The sequence below is a fragment of the Haliaeetus albicilla genome, chromosome 1 (genome assembly GCF_947461875.1).
Source record: "Haliaeetus albicilla chromosome 1, bHalAlb1.1, whole genome shotgun sequence".
Lineage (NCBI taxonomy): Eukaryota > Metazoa > Chordata > Aves > Accipitriformes > Accipitridae > Haliaeetus > Haliaeetus albicilla.
Genome location: NC_091483.1, coordinates 47,993,374 through 48,016,249, shown reverse-complemented (window position 1 = coordinate 48,016,249; position 22,876 = coordinate 47,993,374). Strand labels below are relative to the sequence as shown.

At 38.1% G+C, this 22,876-nt stretch overlaps 1 protein-coding gene across 23 annotated transcripts in view; it reads right to left on the bottom strand.

Annotated features, from left to right (window-relative positions):
• Positions 1–22,876, bottom strand: part of TENM3 (teneurin transmembrane protein 3) — a 485,679-nt gene that overhangs the window by 120,690 nt on the left and 342,113 nt on the right. For 14 of the 23 annotated variants that reach the window (XM_069787531.1, XM_069787526.1, XM_069787558.1 and 11 more), the window contains 3 exons: positions 20,780–21,017; positions 15,704–15,796; positions 1,213–1,451 (listed from right to left, as the gene is read on the bottom strand). In XM_069787531.1, coding sequence (XP_069643632.1) covers positions 1,213–1,451; positions 15,704–15,796; positions 20,780–21,017 — 570 coding nt within the window. The remainder of the gene's footprint in view (positions 1–1,212; positions 1,452–15,703; positions 15,797–20,779; positions 21,018–22,876) is intronic. The other 9 variants (XM_069787579.1, XM_069787708.1, XM_069787597.1 and 6 more) reach the window with 1 other exon arrangement.

Here is a 22,876-nt window from a genome sequence, read left to right as displayed (position 1 = left end):
GAGGAAATTTCTCCAGCTACTCAGCAACCCAATTTCTTACATTGTTCACAGGAGCTTCAGCCCAGTAAGAACTATTTCAAAGGCTTTATACAGCTTACGCTGTGCCTTGGATTGTAACATAGTAAGCCTGTTTCAACAAAGGCAATGAAGGTTTAAGGATCGTAAGGCCTTCTAGGCTTTGTTATTACTTTACACTGATTTTAGAAAGAGGGAAGGAAGGAGAGATTGACTCTTCTCTATTTTCTTTCCTTCACTTTTTAAGACGTCGAATCTGAGTGCAACCAATACCAAAGAACAGACCCTTACACTTACATTTCCATAACTGTGGTGACTTAAACTTCTAATTAACAAATCAGTTAAAAGAAAGTCTTTGAAGACCATTAATGGACTCAGAGGTGAAAAAATCCGTAACCTGGGCAAAGCCACAGAAGAAGTTACAAGCACAAGAGCCTGTTCTGTTCCCTTATTAAAGTCAATGACATTTTTCTCACAGACAAGCACTGCCCCCATTAACTGCCTAAAACTCAAATTATATAATATTTATATCAAACATTTATGAAATTAGGTAATTAAAGATATGAAGAAATAAAGGAAATCCTCAAAAATAAAAATTGGGAAATGGAATTTAACAAACAGAGAAAAAAGAGAGTAGTTAAAAATAAACAATCCACAAGAGAGGAAGAAGTCTCCATCTTCTCTGCATGTTGTCCTTTTGGACAATTATTTTCCCTATCTTGCAATCAAGAGTCTGCATTAGACTTTTGCTCTAGCTCTATACACAAACATATGTGTTTGTAATGTTGAAATAACTGACAGTTAGCATTCCTAAATGCTGTATTAGTTATATTTCATGCAAAATGAGAGGAAAAGAGTTCCATGGATATGCTGCAAGTTACATTCACATAATGGAATTTTTACAGCCTGTATTTTTACACATACTTTACACATACTTTTATAAGAACTAAACAGCACATAGCTTAATTGCAGTTCAAATACTTCTCTGAAGTTAATTCACCCACTATCATGTTGCAGAATGCTTGCAAAATATTCAAATTTTGTACTTCCTCTAAACAATTGGACTTTTCATTAAATCATTGTTGTGGTTTTACTGTTACCAAAAACTTTGCTAGTTGAAGGTTAGTATGTCACAGTCCATATACAATCCATCAGACATGCTTGTTCATGGTGACAATTATAAAAAACAGGACTCACCTATAAAGTAGGACAGCAGTATTGCCAGCAGCACTGAGACCCCTACAGCACAGAGCGCAGTACATTTCCAGCTACAGTACTTCGAAGATTTCTTGAATTTAAAAGCACTTCTGGATAGAGTGTTCCTAGGTAGTGGCCGAGTAGGAGGTGAATAAACAGAGCCGGATGCCATTGTGTACCCTGGCGTTGCAGTACTGAACAGCGGTGTGGTCCCTGTTCCTGTTTTGAATAGGAAATGCCTGTGGAAGAAAGAGTGTACGGTAAAGTATAAAAGTAAATAAAGCTGGAGCACAGGCAGTCATACCTCTTTTGTTTAATGTTGCCTATTTTTCAAATAGCTAACAACATCCAAGCTACAAAGGGACACTGAAGCAATACTTGTCACGACACTTGCACATAAAAAACCACACTTTCCGTTTAAGAAAAGACCGAAAGCCCCCAAACATTAGTAATACGCTGGTATCCAGACGGGAAACAGAACTACCCAAAATATGGTATGGCAGGGAGGAAGTCTCTCAGAGTTTATCTGACAAGTAGGGGCAGGCTTTCTGCTGCTGTTTATTTTTGTTGGCTTCCGCTACAGACTACAGGGAACTCCATTAAAAAGTCAATCATGAGCAATCTGACTATAGCCCACACTACTTATCACAGCTTTCCTGGGTTAAGTACAAAGAAAACAGCAATCTCTCAGATACAAACTTTTGGCCAACTTTGCCAAAATTAGACAGTTAAGAGATTTTGTTTGTGTCCTAAATACTCAGTTCACTAATTCATACCTCCTCGCACATAAGCTTACCATAACAAGATCTGATTATGGATACAGCAGCTAGTTACAGCCCGGGAAGTACTCTAAAGAAATATATTTAGTAAGTGCTCAAAAAGAACCACAGCCAGCAACAGAAATTAAAAGCAAAGCTAAAGTTAATACACACTCTGGGAGTTACCAGTAAACTTAATTTTTTTCAATTAAAATTTCTAAAAGAAATACTACTCCCTGAGCCTATCTACAGTAGAATCCTTTAATTTAGTTCACACAAGCATAATTATTTTGGAAGAACCTCTAAGCATGGCATATACTACCTGGAGTTTTTCTACTGACGCACGTACACAACTCTACGAACAACAAAATCTCAGCCAAGCAAAGATCTTTGCACCAGGGTTTTTTCCACCAATTTGTTAGGTTGGCAATTCTGTAGTGTAAGGCTTGGCCTTACCTAATTAGGCTTTGCAAAATGAATACATTATAGCTAAAAATGGTAAGAAAGCACACTGGAGAATTTTGAACTTACCAAGTGCATGAACAGCTAAACAGAACTAGAGAGATGTTTGCATTTTTTAATAGGTAAGAGACACTCATGAATTGCTGATACCCAGGTCGTCCTGAAGCCAAGTGCATGCCTACACTGTGTTTGCCTACTGCATGCCACCATATACAGTATGGGTCAGAGGATCTAGCACCAAATGAGCTAGCTGTGGAGGGGAAAGCCCTCTAGTTACACCACGTGGCCCTGTGGACTGCTTCTCAGCTGATGCGACTTTCATCCTCCAGGACCCATGCTTGGATCCTTGCATAGTAAATGGACCAACCTATACAGGTATAGCAGCTTCATCGGAACTGCGCTGTAGAGACACTAGAAATTAATTTGCCCCACTGCAGCCTGAGAAAAATACCAGCAGTTGATAAACAAGGTTTGTTATTTGCAGGTGATTTTGCTATGGGAGGTTAACAGATGAACTAGAACATCTTGGCACAAGCCCTCCCCTTGAAAATATTTGCATTACAAACATGATCCCATGAAATATGCTACATGGGTTGCTTCATTTTGAACAATATTAAACTTGCTGGCAGTAACAGCAGAAGGATACGCACTAGATCTACCGATGCACAACAGCACATCCCAATATTTCTTGGCTTCTGAGCTCAGAGGATTACCAATGATTTCAAAAAACAAAGCCCTGGTGGTTTAAATCCTCTCTAAGAAGGTACTTCATTAGAAGTGACATTTTCTATGTAGCAAACACCAAAATAATAATAACTAGCTCTATGTAAAAAATGTTTTACACCTTACAACACCATAACTTTGATTTTACAGACTCACAGAAGCATGTAGATTCATTAAATCCTGATAAAGTGTCTTATCCACTTGACCTTTACTGCTGTTTCACTTCTGGCTACATATGGTGAATGCTATGTCCAGGTATGTTTCACAAACAATGTCTACAAAGATCTCAAGAAAATGCCAAACACAAAGGTGGCTGCTTCCCTCTCTGTGCAATGTGTACTGTTTTGGGGGACTGAAGGAAAGCCATACAGTAGATATAATAATATTCCTCCCAAACATCAGCTTCCATGTTAAAAATAAGAAGCTGCCTGACCAACTTGAAATTTTCACATCCTCCTGCTCTTGTTATTAGGATCAACAGACTAAAAATGGAACCTGACATATGAGCACTTGAATGGAACTCCACATACTCTAAGCTTTAACAAAATAATGCAACAGAACAGTCAGCCTCTGATCTTTTCCTTTTTTTTCCTCCGAGAAAGTGAGAGCTGAGACATTGGCTTTCACACAGCACAGTCTACTAGAGACTGTAATCCGCATTCTCAAAGTCTTTGAGGAGTTAATCCCATAGATAAACTCAGATGGCCGCATATCTGTCGTGGTGTGAGCTGTCATAGTTCTGACAGTCCACATCAGGCATCAAGGCAATGAAAGAAAATTGTAACTTTTATATGTGAATCACAGATTCACTTAGGTTGGAAAAGACCTTTAAGATCATCTAGTCTAACTGTTAACACAATGCTGCCAAGTCCACCGCTAAACCATGTCCCTAAGTGCCACGTCTACACGTCTTTTAAATACCTCCAGGGATGGTGACTCCACCACTTCCCTGGGCAGCCTGTTCCAATGCTTGACAACCCTTTTGGCGACGAAATTTTTCCTAATATCCAATCTAAACCTTCCCTGCTGCCACATGAGGCCATTTCCTCTCATCCTGTCACTTGTTACTTGGGAGAAGAGACCGACACCCACCTCCCTACAACCTCCTTTCAGGTAGTTGTAGAGAGCGATAAGGTCTCCCCTCAGCCTCCTTTTCTCCAGACTAAACAACCCCAATTCCCTCAGCCACTCCTCATAAGACTTGTGCTCCAGGCCCCTCACCAACTTGGTTGCCCTTCTCTGGACACGCTCCAGCACCTCAGTGTCTTTCTTGCAGTGAGGGGCCCAAAAGTGAACACAGGACTCGAGGAGCGGCCTCACCAGTGCCGAGTACAGGGGAACAACCACCTCCCTGCTCCTGCTGGCCACACTATTTCTGGTACAGGCCAGGATGCCGTTGGCCTTCTTGGCCACCTGGGCACACTGCTGGCTCGCATTCAGCCGGCTGTCAACCAGCACACCCAGGTCTTTTTCCACCGGGCAGCTTTCCAGACACTCTTCCCCAGGCCTGTAGCACTGCATGGGGTCGCTGTGACCCAAGTGCAGGACCCGGCACTTGGCCTTGTTGAACCTCGTACAATTGGCCTCGGCCCATCGATCCACCCTGTCCAGATCCCTCTGTAGAGCCTTCCTGTCCTCAAGCAGATCCCACACTCCCTGCCAACTTGGTGTCACCTGCAAACTTACTGAGGGTGCACTCGATCCCATCGTCCTTGATAAAGATATTAAAGAGAAGTGGCCCCAATACTGAGCCCTGGGGAACACCACTTGTGACTGGCTGCCAACTCGATTTAATTCTATTTACCACCACTCTTTGGGCCCAGCCATCCAGCCAGTTTTCACCCAGCGAAGAGTACACCTGTCCAAGCCATGAGCAGCCAGCTTCTCCAGGAGAATGCTGTGGGAATTCAGCAGTGTGTAGTCCTACGCTGCACACAGCATGACTCCTCACTTTAAGCTGTTCCTCCTTTGCTTCGAATCCCATGAATACAATGCCAGAGAGGTTGGACTGGCTGGCTGGAGAATGCCAACAGAAAAATAATGACAGAAAACCCAGCCTGGCATCTTCCTTCAGGTTAAGAAAATTTGTTTGTATCTCTCTATTCCTAATGAGTGGAGTTACTAATAAAGTTGTCAGAGACTCTCTTGCTACATTAACTCCAAGTGATAAGTATTTAAAGCGTAACGCTATCAGACTTGGACATCTTGTCTGCCTCACTGAGCCATGCCAAACAGTGTTCCTGTGAGACGCTCAGAAGGATATGGTATCTGACAACAAATCCAGGCTGCTTCCAGATAATGCTGAAATTCTTATAGTCTTGAAATATAAACTATCCACAAATTATTTTAATTATCTGTATATCCATCTACCTTGTCTTTTCAAACCTTGGAACTTGAATAGCTAATTTCTAAAGCCTAAATTGTTTGCACTACTTGACCAGGCACTGACTTACTGGCAATTACACTATGTTTCATCTCTTAGGGAGCTTATAGCATCTGCAGTAGTGTATCTTCCATTCAAAATTGATCATCTAACAAGCACTTGCTAGAGCTTCATGTAAGCAGCACTTTAAATATTTTATTAAGCTTCAGAGACAAAATTCCAGCAAATATGCTAATATTTTAAAAGACAAGCTAGCTCTGTTTTTATTAAATAATTCAATTCACTTTTTAAAGCAAATAATCTTCTACTTCTACATTTATTCAATATATATATTTCTGTCTGCTTATTCAATATATGTTTCTGTTAAAAAGTGCAGCTAATCTTAACGTTTTAGGAGGGAAGAATTCAGTACTTAACAAATCTAAACTACAGACCAGTAGCAAAATACAAAGTGATATCATGAACTAATCCTTGGATGCAAAGACAGCTGGGAAGTCCCCTCATTTCACAAATGGTAGGCATTTTACTTAAGCTTCCGCCCCTAAAAGAAAAGACAGAAATACAGCATAAAAAAACCGCAAAGATGTCAGCTCAGAAAACAGAAGCATAGGAATAAAAGTAAAATAATCATGCTTTTAGTTTAACTCTGTACTCTCTGAGCACCAAGTGCTGGTGTGCACCTGCTGACATGCAGACCGTTTTCTTCCTTCTCAAGTTGGGGGGGGGGAGGATTCATATCGAATAAGATTCTGTCTGTGCTGCCACTTCCTCTGTGGAAAATAAAATTGAAGGACCCTCTACTAAGTTCAGTAAATAGGAAAGCAGGAGGGGGGAAAAAAGTGGTAAAAAACCCCCATGAGTTGGGCAGAAAGATTAAGTTAACTGAAAATTGTGTCTTCAGAGAAACGGAGATAGATTATGAAAACATTCAAGGACACTAAGGCTCAGACCGTAAGCTCAAATACTTCTGATATAAGATAATTAATTGTCCAGCAACAGAAATGTGATTCAGAATAACTTTCTTTACAAAAGGATCTGTGACAAAAACTTTTGACCACTGTTTAGAAGAAAATGGATACTATGCAATATTACATAAAGACGTCTGGAAGGCCCTAAACTCCAGACCACCAGAAGCACAGATATTGCACAAATAAACTATCACCAAGCAAAAAGGAGTATTCCACATTACTTTTAAATAGATTGGTCTCAATCTGTATAGGATTATTGCATAATTTTAACATTCCTAATACAATTTTTACATTAGATACATGACTTCTTTTTTTTAGCTTATGCTGAAATTGTTTCACCTTGCAAAAGAGTCACTGTGATCTGTAGCTGTGATTTCTCTGGTTTTGGGCATCATATATAGAATGCTTTGCATATACTTGGAAGACACATGAAAGAGTCTACCTTATCATTTCCAACAACTTTCTTGGCAGCATTTTAGTTCTGTTTTAAAGTATTTCATACAGCACAACCACACCAATAGAGTGCTGAATCCCGTGGCAAATATGTCACAGTGTATTAAAAGTCACACAGGACTTTTACAAAATTCGCACTAAATACGGAATTGTGAATAAGGCCCAGCCAAATTCTATTAAACTTCTCTAAGTAAGTCAGAATATGCGTGATATTTATCACCTCGCCAGTGAGATTTAAAGGCACCTATTGTTATTTTGTGCAACGTTATTATTTAGATGATGACTGCTGTCACAGAATAAAGGTCAATATCGCTAGGCCTTATGCATATACAACACCAAAACACTCATCACCTTAAGAGCTACAATACCACTGATCCAGGATAAAATTGTATTTAGAATATATGTGCTTAAAAAACCTAAATCCCTCCCTCCCAAATCTTTGAATCTTCTGTATTGCTGTATACTACCAGCACCTGAAGAATCTGGAGCAGAATATATCTATTAGTTTGGTCACGTTTCTGAATAGAGAGATTCCACCATGATCACTAACAAATGTCATAGTGCCATTGCAGTACTGTCTCCTATACTATGTCCTAAATGCAGTCTGTTTGGTCAGTTCCATGATGGTGTTAATGATATGTGGCTCTTCAGGTCATTACAGACCACTACCGTAAGACCATTGAGGAAGAACAGCTGTAACATTCAGAAGACTGCACTACAAAAGGCATTCAGTGTCAGGAATTCTCTCTGACCTGGACTTTTGAAGGAGGTCTCTGTCTAAAAAACAGTGTAAGGGGTAGGATTCCCACAAGCATATGTAGTACAATGAGCAAGATAGGTCATTTAAAAAATTGTGGAGGAGGAGGATAATCTTATTTGTTAGAGAATAGTTACACGTGCAAAATCTGTGTGTAACTGTAACTGAATGAGCAGAAACAGGAGTTACTGCAGCAGGGCAGATCACCAGGATCAACACCCTGTCTGAAAGTGCCAGCACAAAGCAAGGGGATGAACACCTTCCAGTCTACTTATTCACTAACAGCTCACTCACATTCTCTAAATAGTCCAAAACTCATGCTCTCACTAATGTCTTCTGGCATTTTGTTATGTAGGCTAAATACGCATCATGTCAAAAAGTAGTTTCTTCTATCAATTTCAATTTAAATTCAACTGATTGTTCCCTTGTTTTTGTATAATGAGTATGTACTGTTTGCCCCGCAGTACATGAAGACAAAATTTTTATAATATTACTGTTTGATTCACTTTATTTTTAGGATAAAACATACAAAAGCATTAAAAAGTCATTGCCTAAAGCAAAACCCCCAAAATCTAGGCTCTTTATGGGTCAGGCAAAGGCAACTGTGGAGCTGAGGAAAGCTATTTTCAGATACCTGTTGTTTCAGTGCAGAATATAACAAAACTGACATTTGGAAGATGACAGAATAGAAAGTGACTTGAGGAGAGGAGGAAGAGGAAAGAAAAACTATCCCGAACATTTTTTGCATTTGTTTCTTTTACCCTTAGGTACCAAAAGACCCCCAAACAAATATTTAAGTATATCCCTGACTCTCTAAAAATTTCTTTCATGTAAGTAACAACTCCACTAATGTGTTACATTTGACTCATCTGTTCTTACTGCAATTTGAGAAAACCCCTGGACACATTAGCAATTACCAGCACAGGGGACCACTTTCGGCTCAAAAGATCATTGTACTTTACTTGACTCTTCCAGCCAAGGCAATATCATTCTGTCTTCTGTAATCACAGGTTAAATACTTTATGAAATGAGCACACCAATTTTACATTGTGGAGCATAGGTTAATCTTCTTCCCCCCAAACCACCCCAAGTCTGCCAGTATCTAACTCTATTAAATATTATCTATTTGCCTCTAAGGACTGTTGAATCTGTGGACATTATTATATCAATCAACACATTCGTAAGCAAGCCCAGGTAAATGGTTTTATCCATTCTGCTAAGGTCCTCTATCTGTTACCCTGGATTCACTCCAAGGCATGAAGTGGTAATATCTACACCTTAGATATGTAGAATTAGGGACACATCAATCATATTCTCCTAAGCCTCAAGTAGCAAAAAAAACTTCTATCGAATCCACTTCAAGTGAATGTAACTTGGGAGAAGTGTAAGTTTTAGTGAATTTATGTTTTGGTGACATATTTACCTCTCAGGACCAATACTTCAGGAGACATGACTTCTCTGCTTGGAATTCAATAGTACTCCCTAATGACTTGGTTTTGATGTTTAATATAATGGTATTATTGAATTTCTGGGAATAAAACCTGTAATTATTATGTTTTATAATGAATACAGCTGTGACGATTGCTCACCTGAACTAAAAAAAACCAACCAACAGATTTTGTCAAAAAATGGCCCTGATTCATAATGCACCTATCTGGAGACAGCAGCAATCAGTAATTCTGCTTTTCAGAAGTGCAATGGCACCTTCTACAACAGTTTTGCAGCACCACGAGGCCAACGTAAGCAAGTAAGACACAAGGATAGCTGCAACTTTACCTTTTTATTTTTCTGACGGTTCAAAGAGACATAGGAAAGTCAAACAGAATAGACTTCAGAGGTTTGGGAGCTCTCATTCTTTACCTCAAATAGTCATTACTGACACATGCAGAAATAGCATGTGCCTATCTCTGTGTGAAGACTTAGCATTTTATTTGTCATTTCCATACACAGAAATCAATTAATCTTAAGAAAGTAACTTCAGGAGAGGATGGATATATCCAGCTGCAGCTATTTTAGTTTGCTCCAACTTCTCTCATGTAAGTTTTTCTATTTATCTCTCCCTGACTTTCCTTAATGCAAACCAGCTGAGTTTTTCCCTCCTGGGAATGGGTATCATGCTTTTTGTTTGTTTACAAAAATCCTATCAGATACATTAACTGTCAGAATCAGAAGAAAACCATTAACTGTGGAAAAATCGGTGGTCTGAGATCGCAATCAATCATTGCACTGCATCTACTGACTGGTGTGCTCTCTCTCTGCTGACAGACCCTATTCATGCTGGATTGAACTGGGTTCTCTGAGTGAGACCATGACCCTCACCTGCCACTTGACATTAGAGAGCTCTGCCTGGTTCACTAATGGATAGATCACATCAATAAATCTGATTCCTTGCACTGAGTTGAAGAACCAGATGGAAAGAGAAGATTAATCTCTACCGACTGACATTATAGGGAAGATGTAAAAGATAACAGAAATTACTGGCTAGGTCTCATATGAACTCTGGTTCACTGATGTATGAGATCAGCTTTCCCAGTAGGCTCCAGAAGGAATTGGATTTTTCTTTCTCTGTGAGCACTTTATGCCTGTCTTCATCTTCTGCTAACATTCTTCTGAGATGAAACCTTGTAGCTGGTGGTGTTTGCCCTTAGCACAGGCTTATGACTGACTTCCACAGAACCATATGGCTGCATTTAACATAAACCCAAGCCAGCACAGAAACTACATTATGCTGCGAATTTGTCTCAGTTTATTTTCTGTGCGGAATTGCAATCAAAAAATTGCTTAGGAAGAGATAAAAGTGAATTTCCGCTTCCTCAGAGCTGATATTAATACTACCATAATCCCGGAAAAAGCTCCAAAATCAAATCAGATCAAACGATGATCAAAGTTTGGGGGAAAGAAAAGAGAGTAGAGCTATTATCCATATGCAAAAACAGAGGAAACATCTGTGGGAACTGGAGATAAGCCTCTTCTAACAACTTATTCAAATATTTCAGAAAAACACTTTACATATGGTAACACTTGCTTGAATTTGGGTGGGTTTACACTGAGGACCCACTTTCTTTACAAACTGAAGACTGAAAGCCAAGAAAGAAAAAAAGTGCTGCAAGGGTTGCAATTGCCTTCCTTACTGCTTGTATGTTCTTTCGCATCTGGCAGGTTACCACTCCACTGCTGGCTGCTGCTGGAGAAAGACTGGAGAAGTCAGGCACAGCAACCTGCAGCTGAAACTTCAAACAGCAATTCAGACATGACAATATCCCAATCTACCGTGAAAGCCACCAGGACGTGGTGACTTGAAGGGCTGGCTACTGACAAAAGCCCCAAAATTCCTCTCTTCAGGTGTGCAAGAGAAAATCTCTTCCTCTGCAATGCACCATCTCCTTGGTGGCATAAGAAAGAATATAGGGCTACAGCATGCAGAGGGCACCTGTAAACATCCTATTATTTCTTCCACCAAATTCAGATTCGGGCTGCTAGCTCTCTCCCACGGAGAAGGAGTTCACTTCTGTGATACATAAACGCGTATCTAGGATCAAAAGAACCAGTATAATCAGATGGCTCTGCTGAGCCTGCTCTTTCGTGCTCCTCTCTCCTATGCTTTACTCTGTAAAGATGAGCAAGGGAAACAAACAACATCAAGCCACACTTCGCCGAAGTGAGCAGGAGAATCTGATGCAAAGGTTGGCTCACGGTGCTGGGTGGGCAAGCAACGAAACCTGCCACAATTTTACTCATACTCCTTGTTGCGGGATTGTCCCATTACCTACTTTCCAGAGGAGAGTGAAAATAGACTTACGTATTGCCGAAAAAATAACAAGTGGCTCTGTTCTCCTTACAGGCTTCTTCTGGATCTCTCAGAGGATTAGTACTTACACAGACTTCCATCTAAGTTACAGTAAGTGACTTGGCTCTTGATATTGTCGGTGGTACTTCTAAAGTAGGCAGCAGTTGGAGTGAACCTGACATCCCCTTAGTGCACTTTCTGATAGTGACAGTGTTCATGCTACTCCAGTTTTCCTCTCTTCAAAGGAAGAGAGAGTAGAGGAAAGTGTCCGAATTTTGCAGTGAGGACTGAAAATTCTCATGTGAGCATAAGAAGTTATATGACAATTCCTTATCTTGTTCTCTGCTCTTCTGGAATCATATCCCTACCAAGATAGAGAGAGAAAGAGAGAAAGTTGTCTCTGAGATGATGTATTCTAATCTTGGCCAGTTCCTGTCTTGAACAAGTTAAGATTTCCAGGGAGAAAATCAAATCCTCCAATCTCTTTTACTACCCTTGCTGTCTTCATAAAGCCGAAAGAGAACAATTGCTCTAAATGTCTCAAAAGGCACATGGAGACAATTTCAAAAAGCAAATGTGGTTTAAGAGAGACTCAGAGTTGCATTATTTATCCAAAGATTAATCCAGAAGTTGAAACAAAGGTTGAAATTTCATCTGCAGCTGAAAGACCTGACTGAGCTATTGGACATTTTAAAAGGAGATAAAACCAGAAGGAAGTTAAAGAAGTGAAGTATTATTCTGGCAGTGACTGATAGGATCTGTTTCTGCCTCAGGCTGGAAGCAGGCTGAAGTTCCCATCATAATGGATCTGTGAACCTTAGCTCACTTATTGATGTCCATAGCTGTGGTTCTCTTGCAATTTGGAGTCTGTGATAACCCGTGATGAACTCTGTGCTGCCACTACTACACTACTAGCAGTCACTCAAACAGCCAGATTCATGTCACTACAGTGACAGCACTGTCATAACCTCTGAGTTACAGCCACGACCACTAACTTGGCAACTGTGCATATACATGTGATGCAACCCTCATTCCTGTTTTCCAGTCCTTATTGTTACTTGGTGAAAACTTGTATACTACACTTGTGAACTCTTTCATATGCAACATGCCAATATTTGTAGACTTGAGAGACCACCATTCAGGGATTCAACAAGGCAGAGGATTACACCTTGTGCCCACAAAAGAGTAACACTTTATCTTTAAGGGTACTCATTTCCACACATGCCTTTTTGTAGCTGGACTTCTCTTTGTTCAACCAACATTATCAGAGATGCTGGAACTATACAGTCATCCAGGTCTTTGCTTTGCCATGATGTTTGGTATTGTTTTCTCACCTGTTTGAATGTGACAGAAAGAATCTCCAGAATCTGTTAAAATTCCTTTCTGGTTCAACTTGAGCTCCACTTACTGGGATGGCAGGCTCAACTGCAGCCATGCAACTGTAGAAAGAGGTTAGCTTTTAATTTTGTAAATTTTGTGTGCTTAACCATGGTGTTGATGACATCTTTTTACTGAAGTGTTTTTTTGTTTAACTTGCGATTTTTTTCAGTAAGTTTGAAGAAACTTCAGAGATTGCGTTGAAAGGCTTCTTATGAGCACAGGCCATCACAGATACAAAATCTTTGGTTTGATTATTTCTGGCTTCTGTCACTAGTAGTGCATATGCCAGCAGCCAAAGCTTCTCATCATCCTGAGTCAGTCCTATAGGCGATGAGGTGCATGCTATTCAAAAGGATTTCACAAGTAATTACAAGCAGTAAAGGACAAGGAATAATCTTGGTTTTCATCCTACTCCTTTAGCATTTTATCTAAGTCCTACCTTGCCTAATCAACCACTCTCAGTTACTCCTTCTGGACTACTCCATCTACCCATTTGCACATCCACTCCTACCCCTTTTGTGCCCAGTCATTTCCAGTTTTCTCCCCCCTGCCACTCTACACTCCTGGCTTCTTCCACTCTTAAATTTAATTCACTATGTCCTTATAACAACCTGACCTCTTTTAAAGTCAGCCCTCCTGAACTTGTTCCCCAACAGATGACAAAAATCCCCAGCCAACCTCCTTGCAAAGAATTCTTACTTAACTACAACAGGAAATTTTCAACTCAGTCCTGAAAAAGGATGAAAATTTCAGAAAATGAGGAGATTCTATGGAAACAGAAAACGCTAGGAAGCTTTATCTATAAGAAATATAAATACCGTCATTTGCTGATAGTGAATCTTACTCTTTTTTTCAGATTTTGACATTTATGTAACTTGGGGAGAGAACTATCAGGTTAGGTAAAAGAAAAACAGACTTTTTACTTCAAACTAAGCTGATTCGTCAACATGTACACTAACATATGTTTACGTATTAGAAAAAAGAATAGTGGTACCAAGTAAAGCCAACAATAGATACCATTAAAATACTGTGAGATTTCCAGCTGCCTTATGATAATTAATGCACTGTGCACAAATCTCTCAAAGCTATAAATGACTATTCTTAGGTCTAGGCCTATGAATCATTACAATTTCTATGCAAAATGTCTATTTCTATTATCATTATTAACACCAAAATTGTCAAATTCATTAGATTGATATTCTCTCCATAAGCCATACAAACTAAGAAATAGTATATCATAATGTAATGCACGCATGACATGAAAACAAAGAAACAAATATATAATGATTCTAGCTGTGACACAGTATGTTAGTGAGGTTGATAAACTGAATCTGCATGCTGATAGCATGTTGTAGTCTCAAATCTATTATGCTTTGGAACTGATGTGTTATTATCTCTGGACCACTTTCACACCAGGAGATGATCCCTGCTAGCATAATTTTAAAAATGAAGGGATTACAAACAAGATAAATTTCATTGTATTGTTACCTGAATTAGTGTCAACTAACAGGAGTTTCATATAACATAGCCCGTTTGCCAAAATACTTGCATTTGGTGGTCTCATTACAAACATATAAAGCATAAACCAGGCATGATTCTATTAACACTACTTCAGCAATTATGCATTTCAATCAGTATTGAATGGTAATTGGTCTACAAGGAACAGTAATAACATTTGGTTTTGTTCTTTTTTAATACAGTATGCTTACATTTTTACTTTAAAGAAAATATATTAGGGTCTTCTGGTAAATATCTGCAGGATCTTTGAGTTTGCTGATAATGATTAACTAATTGAATTTAAAATACCATTCTCCTCCTGCTGTTGATTTTAATTTGTGGCTAAGTGAAAGTTTAAGAGTTTTTGGAACATGAAGCAGATCAATGTACAGTGTCAATATATTTTACAGATTAATTAGTTATTAATGGGCAGATGCAGATCTCCTAATTTAATCAAATAGCACCTTATGCCTTTTATAACATTAAGAGTTACAATTAGCAAAACAGAGTTTGGACATAAAGCTCTGATTTTTACCATAGTATAAACACAAAAAGTAAAGGCAAATTTATGATTAATAATTCTTTACTAGAATTTAGCACACTGTGCTGATTAACAGGCTGGAACTCATTAGAAGTGGTACTGCTATGTCAGGGTTTTTTTTGTGTGGATCAGAAACCAAGTATACTGATTTGGCATAAGAATGCCAAAACATAGTTCAAATATAAGACAGACATTAATGACAAAGTTAAGTAGATATGGAACAGTTCTATAATATAAATTTTATTTAAACAAATTGAATTATTAATTTATACAGAAGTCTCTATTTCCAGTTGTGTATTTATCAGCAGTTTCAATTTCAAACTAGCTGGTAAAAAATATTACAGATTAGATATATAATTCTTTTTAACTTCTTTGATTGGTCATTCCTTATGCTATATTAATATGTCATAATATTTCTAAACCAAACATTTGCTAAGTAGTAAATATATTACAAACTAAGGATCAGATCTGGCAAGTGTGTAATCATGCAAATAGTTTGCAACAGCTTGCAGAATCAGGCCATAGAGAATTAATACAACCTCAACTGCACTCTTACTTTCTTAAGTGAAAGCAACCAAGATTTGGCAGTCAAAGTTTACCATTTTGTATTTACCATGAGTCAGTATGACAAATTATTTAAAGTATAATTTTTAAAAAATCAGATATAAAGATGAGGAAGTCTGTCCCAGATGTTTTTGACTAGTGTAATAAAACTTTTTTAAAATCACATTTTGTCTTCCGTGTCAACAGTCAGCATCATGCAAACACTTAGAGTCACATACCCATAACTGCTATCGTGATATGTTGGAGAAAACACATCCATCTCTATAAGGTTGTCATGACCATTTGCAAGGACTGCTTGATTTCCTAATTCTCTATACACAAAGATACAAAAAGATTAAATTAGAGTGGCAATTTCAAATTAAAGAATGGAATGATCCCACAAAAAGAATATACTAATTCTGTTCATAACTTTCTTTTTCCACAGATGTGCAAAACTGCAACTGCATTTTGAATGTGCGATTTATTTGCCTTCCATGCTGTCCTTTGAACTACATGCTGGATTGTAACATGAAGATGTGGTGTTACAAGGCTACCATTAGGTGGTCACTACCCTTTGGTGATCCCTTATTTATGTGCAAGTCCTTGAATAAAATACCTGGCTGCTCTCTGTGGCAAGACAGGCTTAAGGACTGAACAGTGCATAGTGGGGGATGTTGTTTACTTGATGAGGCTGGACCACAGATGAAGGAATAAAAGTGAACTGAGACTATTAAAAGACAGTCCCTCACTGGCTCTCTTGCACAGCCAGTCAGCCAGAAAATATGCAGAGGGCTGGCTACCAGAGTGAGTGGAGATCTCCTGTTCTGCAAATTGACAGTTCACAGCAGCAGGGGAGGGAAAGGAAGGACCACAGACTCTGGCTCTCTCAGGGAATGCCACTATTATTTTGTTTAGAACTGCATATTTCTTTTGTCCTATGTAAAACAGGAAAAGATTACTTTTGGAAAAAAACATTGGGGTCCATGCTTGTTTCAATGGCTGCATGTCTTTGAAGAGGGGAATGATAAACTCAAGGAATACTGTGCAAATACTACTGAATTCTGGACTATCAGTGTTTGCCTAAGAGACAGGGGACAAAATACACAGCGTGGTCAGATTCCAAGTATTCATAGTGACAGCAAGGGATTTTTGAGCAGGAAGGATGCCAGAGAGACCAAGCAAAAAATCTCAAGTAAGACACTGTTGACACCAAGGGAAGCTTATAAGCATATGGGCCCTGTGTGCTAGGATTCAAACACAGATGCTTGGGGAGCACCCGACTTCATAAGAAAGTCAAAAGAAAACAGAACTTTTTTATTCAACTTTAGTCTCTGAACAATACTGGTTGTTTGACTTAATGAACGTGTCTGACGTGTATATACTGACCCCATAATTATGGTATGCCCATCCTTAAAAATGCATTCATGCTCTCAGCAATCTAAGTAGAGTCCTGTTTCCTCAACTTGCAGACCAGCAATGTGGCATGCCCACAATGATACATGGGGTCTTCGGAAGAGCAGGCCTTGAACTCTGTCCCCAGTTTCTACCTTTATTTTGTACCATGCCTTCTCAATATAAGTAATATGTCTAATCAAGTCCATGTGTGAAAACCTGAAGGACTTACAGCAAGGAACAATTTTGAATTTGATTAAACCAGGCGCTGTTTTAGTAGGTGGAATGCGTAAAATAGCTGCTTTGAGCAGACTTTAACCTACAACAACACTGTGCTTTTGCAGACAATCAATCAGCCTCTACACAAATTGATTTAAGACTTCCCTGGAAACTATCAACACCCTTTCCACACCTTAATCAATACTGAAGGTGCTAGCTTCATTGGCAATCCACCCCAATAAAGACATATGGGTACGTTCATCACACTTCAGGAGTTTCTACAATCTTGACATTCTAAAACGAAGTTTGGATCAAGCGTGCAGAATGCTTTTGAAGTAACACATTCTAGGAATTGTTTTGTCTGTACCACTTCTGAGGTATTCTAGTACTTTAATTAAATCCTTCAAAATGCTGAAGTATTTTCCAGCCATCAAGTATTTCTTCAACCACCTCCCTCTTTCTTCTGGGTAAAATTAGTAGATAAGTAACCGAACACGGTAATGTTCCTATCCACTCTATTTTTTAGGGGTTAAGAGAAGACTAAGCAGTATCAGTATAGGCTATGAAAAACATGTTAGTTTCTTGGTTAGTTTCTATTAAAAATTCAGAGTCCATCATACAAAATATAGCCGTCTTTCAAAAAACCCGAGGTATTTTATACAGAAAATGAAGTAAGAAAAAGCAAAGCTCTTCTTTGATTCACTGACACATTAGCACAGATTCTGAATAAAGTTATATAGTATTCTCAGAGATTTATTCCTTGACTGGACTATGTAAATTTCCCCTTGCTGACAAATTTATCTCAGACATTCAATGCCTAAAATTAATGAAATATTGCCTGAGAAACACACTAAGAGATGCTACCAGCTTACTTTGATCAACAAATTTACAAATTCTAACATACTTTTCCTCTGCACACTCCTAACATACCTAACTGATTGCACATTCAAAAAATTCTGCACACTCAAATATTTAACAGAGAAAGCATTTAAAGAACTGATTTACTAAGTATTTTTAATTATAAGTAGTTTAGATCCTACTAGAACATAAAGCCATGAGAATGCAACTAATGATCCTGGTGCTCATTACTAAAACTAGTAGGTGAATAAAAACTTAAAGACCAATGATAATAAAAACCCCTACTAATATTTGATTACTTAATCATAATTTATAATATTCAGATACCTCACATGTAGTCTTGCATTTGCATGATTTTGGCTGTCCAACCAGTAATTCAAAGAACAAAATGGAAAGTTATCCAATATAGTCCTGCTTTTTTAGTTCTTCAAAAGTTAGTAGTGTTCTATGGTGCTGGCTTTTCCAGCAGATCTATGGCTTCTACAGCTGAACCTAACCCCCAGCAGGTTGGGGAAGAGTCAAATAGTAAAGATCATTAAATGTCCAATGAAAAGGTTCTGCATTCTGCAGGAAATCTGCAGAAAGTATTTTCTTACTGTCTTGCTTTTTTTTTTTTAAACGTAGATTTTACGGAGCCCCAGTAGAGTGAAGACAATTTCTGCCACTGCTCAGTAACCTCACTGTCATTTAAAGATGGCATCAAAGATGAAAGAAGCACTCATGTAATCCAAGTTACAGTTTTAGGCCCTCATAAAATTTTAAGCAAAGAGTCTTTCTATGTTTAAAAAACCATAAATTGGAATTTCTGTTGGACATCACCTCACAGTTCATCCATTTAACCAGTAACAGCAGTGCTTTACACAAAAGTATTAACTCTACACAGAGCCAAATTGCAGAGTATTCTATTAAATATACAACTGAAACCAGTATTACGAAATATGTATTTCAAAGGCACTTCCATTACTACTGCAAAATGACAGGGACTAAAATCTCCCTCAGGCTTTGCAGATCTGTCTCTCTCACCTACATGCACATACACAAAAACAGCCTATTCACTATCCAGCTATATATGACAGCAAGTTGTATGTCATTTTTATGCCACCCATCACCAATATGAGCCTATAGAGATAGAAAGATAGCTATGTATATATGCTGACATTCACATTCTGTACCTCTAAATGGCCGTCACGTAAGTCAGATTTTAAAAAAAGGCGGGGGGGAAGCTGACTATGAGCACAAGCTAAAATAATGCCAGTAAGGAAATAAATAGGCTGAGAAAAGGACGAAGGAAGAGACCTATCATGACATTGTTAATATAGTTGAAACTGAGCTTAAGAATCACACTCAGTAGGGAACCTTAACCAAAAAGGGAAAAATCAATGACAAATAAGATAGGTTCTTCACCTCCAGAGTTCCAACCAAGTGAGTCTATTACAGAAACTACAGTAGGGCTCTCTGTCAGTTTTTATGTGAAATTTTCACATTTCAGCTCATTCACAAGTGTTCAAAACTTGAACACTCGAATACCCTTAGCTTTTCATCAGGAACATTTAAAAGATGAAAAGACTCTACTTGGCAAAAAATATTTACTCCAGGTTGGAAATGGTATTCTCATTCAACTCCTATGTCTTTTTCTTTATAAACACAATAAAACCATATATGGCAATAGTAGCAACCATCAAAGACCTTACCCATCTACTGAAGATTAACCAGCATCTGGAAAACATCAAACATCTTATTCCCACTACAAACTTACTTGTTCTGTAAGAAAAATCTTTCTTAATGTACTAATTTGTCTCAGTATGATGATGAAATCCCTTCAGTGGAATCCTGTTCCATAGCGTCTACGTCAAATAAGCAATACAGGAGGGTCCAAGAAAACTAAGGAAAAGAATAGCCATTCCCAACAGCCCAGCAGAAGAGTTGCCTGAAACATCTATGGGGACAAAACTACCTAATAGAGAATCTTAAGGTCATGTATGTTTTACGTTAGTCAAAATCAGCTGGACTATCTTTACTTCGTTACAAAACATAATTTAAAAGGATTCAAAGAATGAACCGAAGGGATTTCATAAACATTTTCAAGAATTAGTGTCAGCTTCAATATAGTTATAAATGCTCAGTTTGATGACTAAATTGGAGTATTATGGCTTCCCTTAATAAAAAATTAGTGCTGAGTGAGTGTAACATGAGTATTAATTAATCACTGTAGGTAAATTCAGATCTATGCCAGTAAGTCCTATATAATTTTTTTATAGATCATTCTGCATTATACATCATTCTGCATCTCAAGAAGCTAGCGTCACCCTTTATATTAGGTGCTTCTTTCCTAGAGCCAGTTATCAATTCTAGAAGACAAAAAAGAATGAGGACAAATTTATCATTATACCAGAACTGAGTTCCTTCGTCTCACCAAATCCTAGGCAACTTTAATATAGCCTCACATGGGTATTTCTTTAAAGAGACCATGTACAAGACTTAAAAAGTATTACTGAAAGTTCCTCGACATTCTATCTGTATGGCAGTATGTATGTGACACACAACATATCTGGCACGCAAGGCAAGAAATTCCTTCCAACAGTCAAAAGTCACAGATTATGAACAGGAAGGAAAATGCTTGTCTGGAAAAATTAATATACTCTCTGAGTCCAATTACTTTGCAATAGGCATTGCAAGGGAAAAGAGTGTCATTGTGTATTTTAGAGATAGAATAGATTTTTTTAGTACTGAAAAGTTTTCGGGTTTGTTTCCTGAATGAGGGGAAGTATTAGCTTCTGGTCATCTTTCATCAAGCTAAATGTTTTCTTTAGAAGTGCCACAGTCTGTAGTAGTGCCTAAGTAATTACCTGCTTTCCAGTGGCGCATTACTGCCAAGGACCCAGCTGTCCTGCAGCTGGACTGACTCAGGTGTGGTTTGCAGCTCGGCGGGCAAAGCAGCCGGCGGGGCCGGACTCTGATTCCTCCTATTTGTCAGTGAGTTTCTGTTAAGTGAGGTGATGGATGGGTGATGCTGTGCTGAATGTTGCTTGTGAGAAGGTGGCAAAGGCTGCAGGGTCGACTGGCCTTGGTTATTTGGAGGTTGCTCTAAGAAGAAAGAAAATTAAAGTTCGTTATACACCATCTTAGCATTTGCTACAACCAAAACAGAATGAGAAATTCAACATAATCCTATCATCTAATATATTTGCATACTATTCTATTAGCAGACATTCAGTGACATTCTCTAAGAGCAAGTTTACCCTTGATACACAAAGTTCTAATTAATATACAACAGATGGTAAAATTGCTTTTGGTTTTAATTTGTTTCAGTTTTTTTTTTTTAATCTGGTTTTATTAACACCTACAGAAAATAGCATCTGACAGATCCCCTAATGTGCCTTTAGATTTCAGCTTTTTTTAACAAACCAACCCTGAAATTAAATGGGTAATTTCAGCAGAACACAAAGGTTTTCGAAATGCATATAATCCCTATAATTATTTAATGGAGTTTTTTAAGCTTTATTTAACTGCAATAAATTATTACAAGCTAGTTGCTAAACAGCAGTAGACTACTCTAGTTTAGTGCATTTCAAATAAGGCAGATCTGCACTATGATCTGCTAATAGATGCTAAGTATTCTTTAGCAGAAGGTCACTCTGTGAAGCAGATGTTGCTTCATGGATATTTAACAGACTGAATCACATCTGATTACAACGTCAGAAGACTCATATACTTAATGACCATCACATCCATTAGAACACACACAGAACAGATTTTCCAATTTCACACTATGCAATATAACTACAGTTTAGAGTAAGTCACAGGTGATCAGAGAGTCGGCCATCAAAACAAAAGGAAATATTTTTTGACTTAACCAAAGCATACAACAGCCATAAAGCTTAAAACCAAAACCTCAAACCAGCAAACCCCACAATCAAATACCTCCATCAATGCTAGGTTTTAACAATCTGTTCTGTATAATCAGTAGTAAATAAGTCATAAATAGAAGACAAACCTTGCCATACAACACAATGAACACAAAATTTAAAAAACCTCAAAATACTTCATTTATCATGATTTAGCGATGACACTTAAAAATATAACTCAAATTGCAATCTATTTCCTAAACTAATGTAGTAGAACATACTTATTAATATAAATACAAGTCTTAGGCAGAGCAGAAGATACAGGACCTGCACTTTGCTCACAGTGTAAATGCTTTCACGTTGTTTTTAAATTAGTTGTTTGATCTTCATAAGCAATTCTCTGTTTGGAACTGGTTATAACTACAAATTGTTGCAAACCCAATAATAATACCTCAGTACAGAGAACACAGGAAAAGTATTTCTGTTGAAACAGATGTTTTTAATAACTTACAGGTGACTACTATAAAAATAACTTAGCAGTGAGTAATTTCTCATGTCATGAACATAAGAAAATTTGAGAATCTTAAGGAATAGACGTGCTAAGCTTAAACAGAAAATCCAGCCTTCAGAATAATTTCCTTTCCGAGAACCCCATTCTCCTTTCCAGTTATCTTTTGTGGTCAGTACAACTGTTGTCACAAACTACAGCAATGCTGAATCTGTCATTAAAATAATGACACCATTTACATTGCAATAAGGTTTTCAACATCAAATCTCTAATACAATGTATCCAGGAAGGATACAACTGCTCAGCTTTGTCTTTACCAACACTGACAGAAAGGGTGTCATTGCATATGATTACAATCACTATCAAGGGCTTCAAGCCACATTTCAACAAGCCAGATAAAGGAAAGTTAACAGACTAACGCTAGCAAAGACTTTTTTCCCATGCCTACTTAAAATTTTATCTGATTTAGATTACAAGCTATTTATCGGCTGGTGCAGACTTAACCGTGGCCCTGTATTTTACAATATATAGGTGTATGTGTACATATAAATATATATGCACACACGTGTCTGTGTAAATAGTTATACATA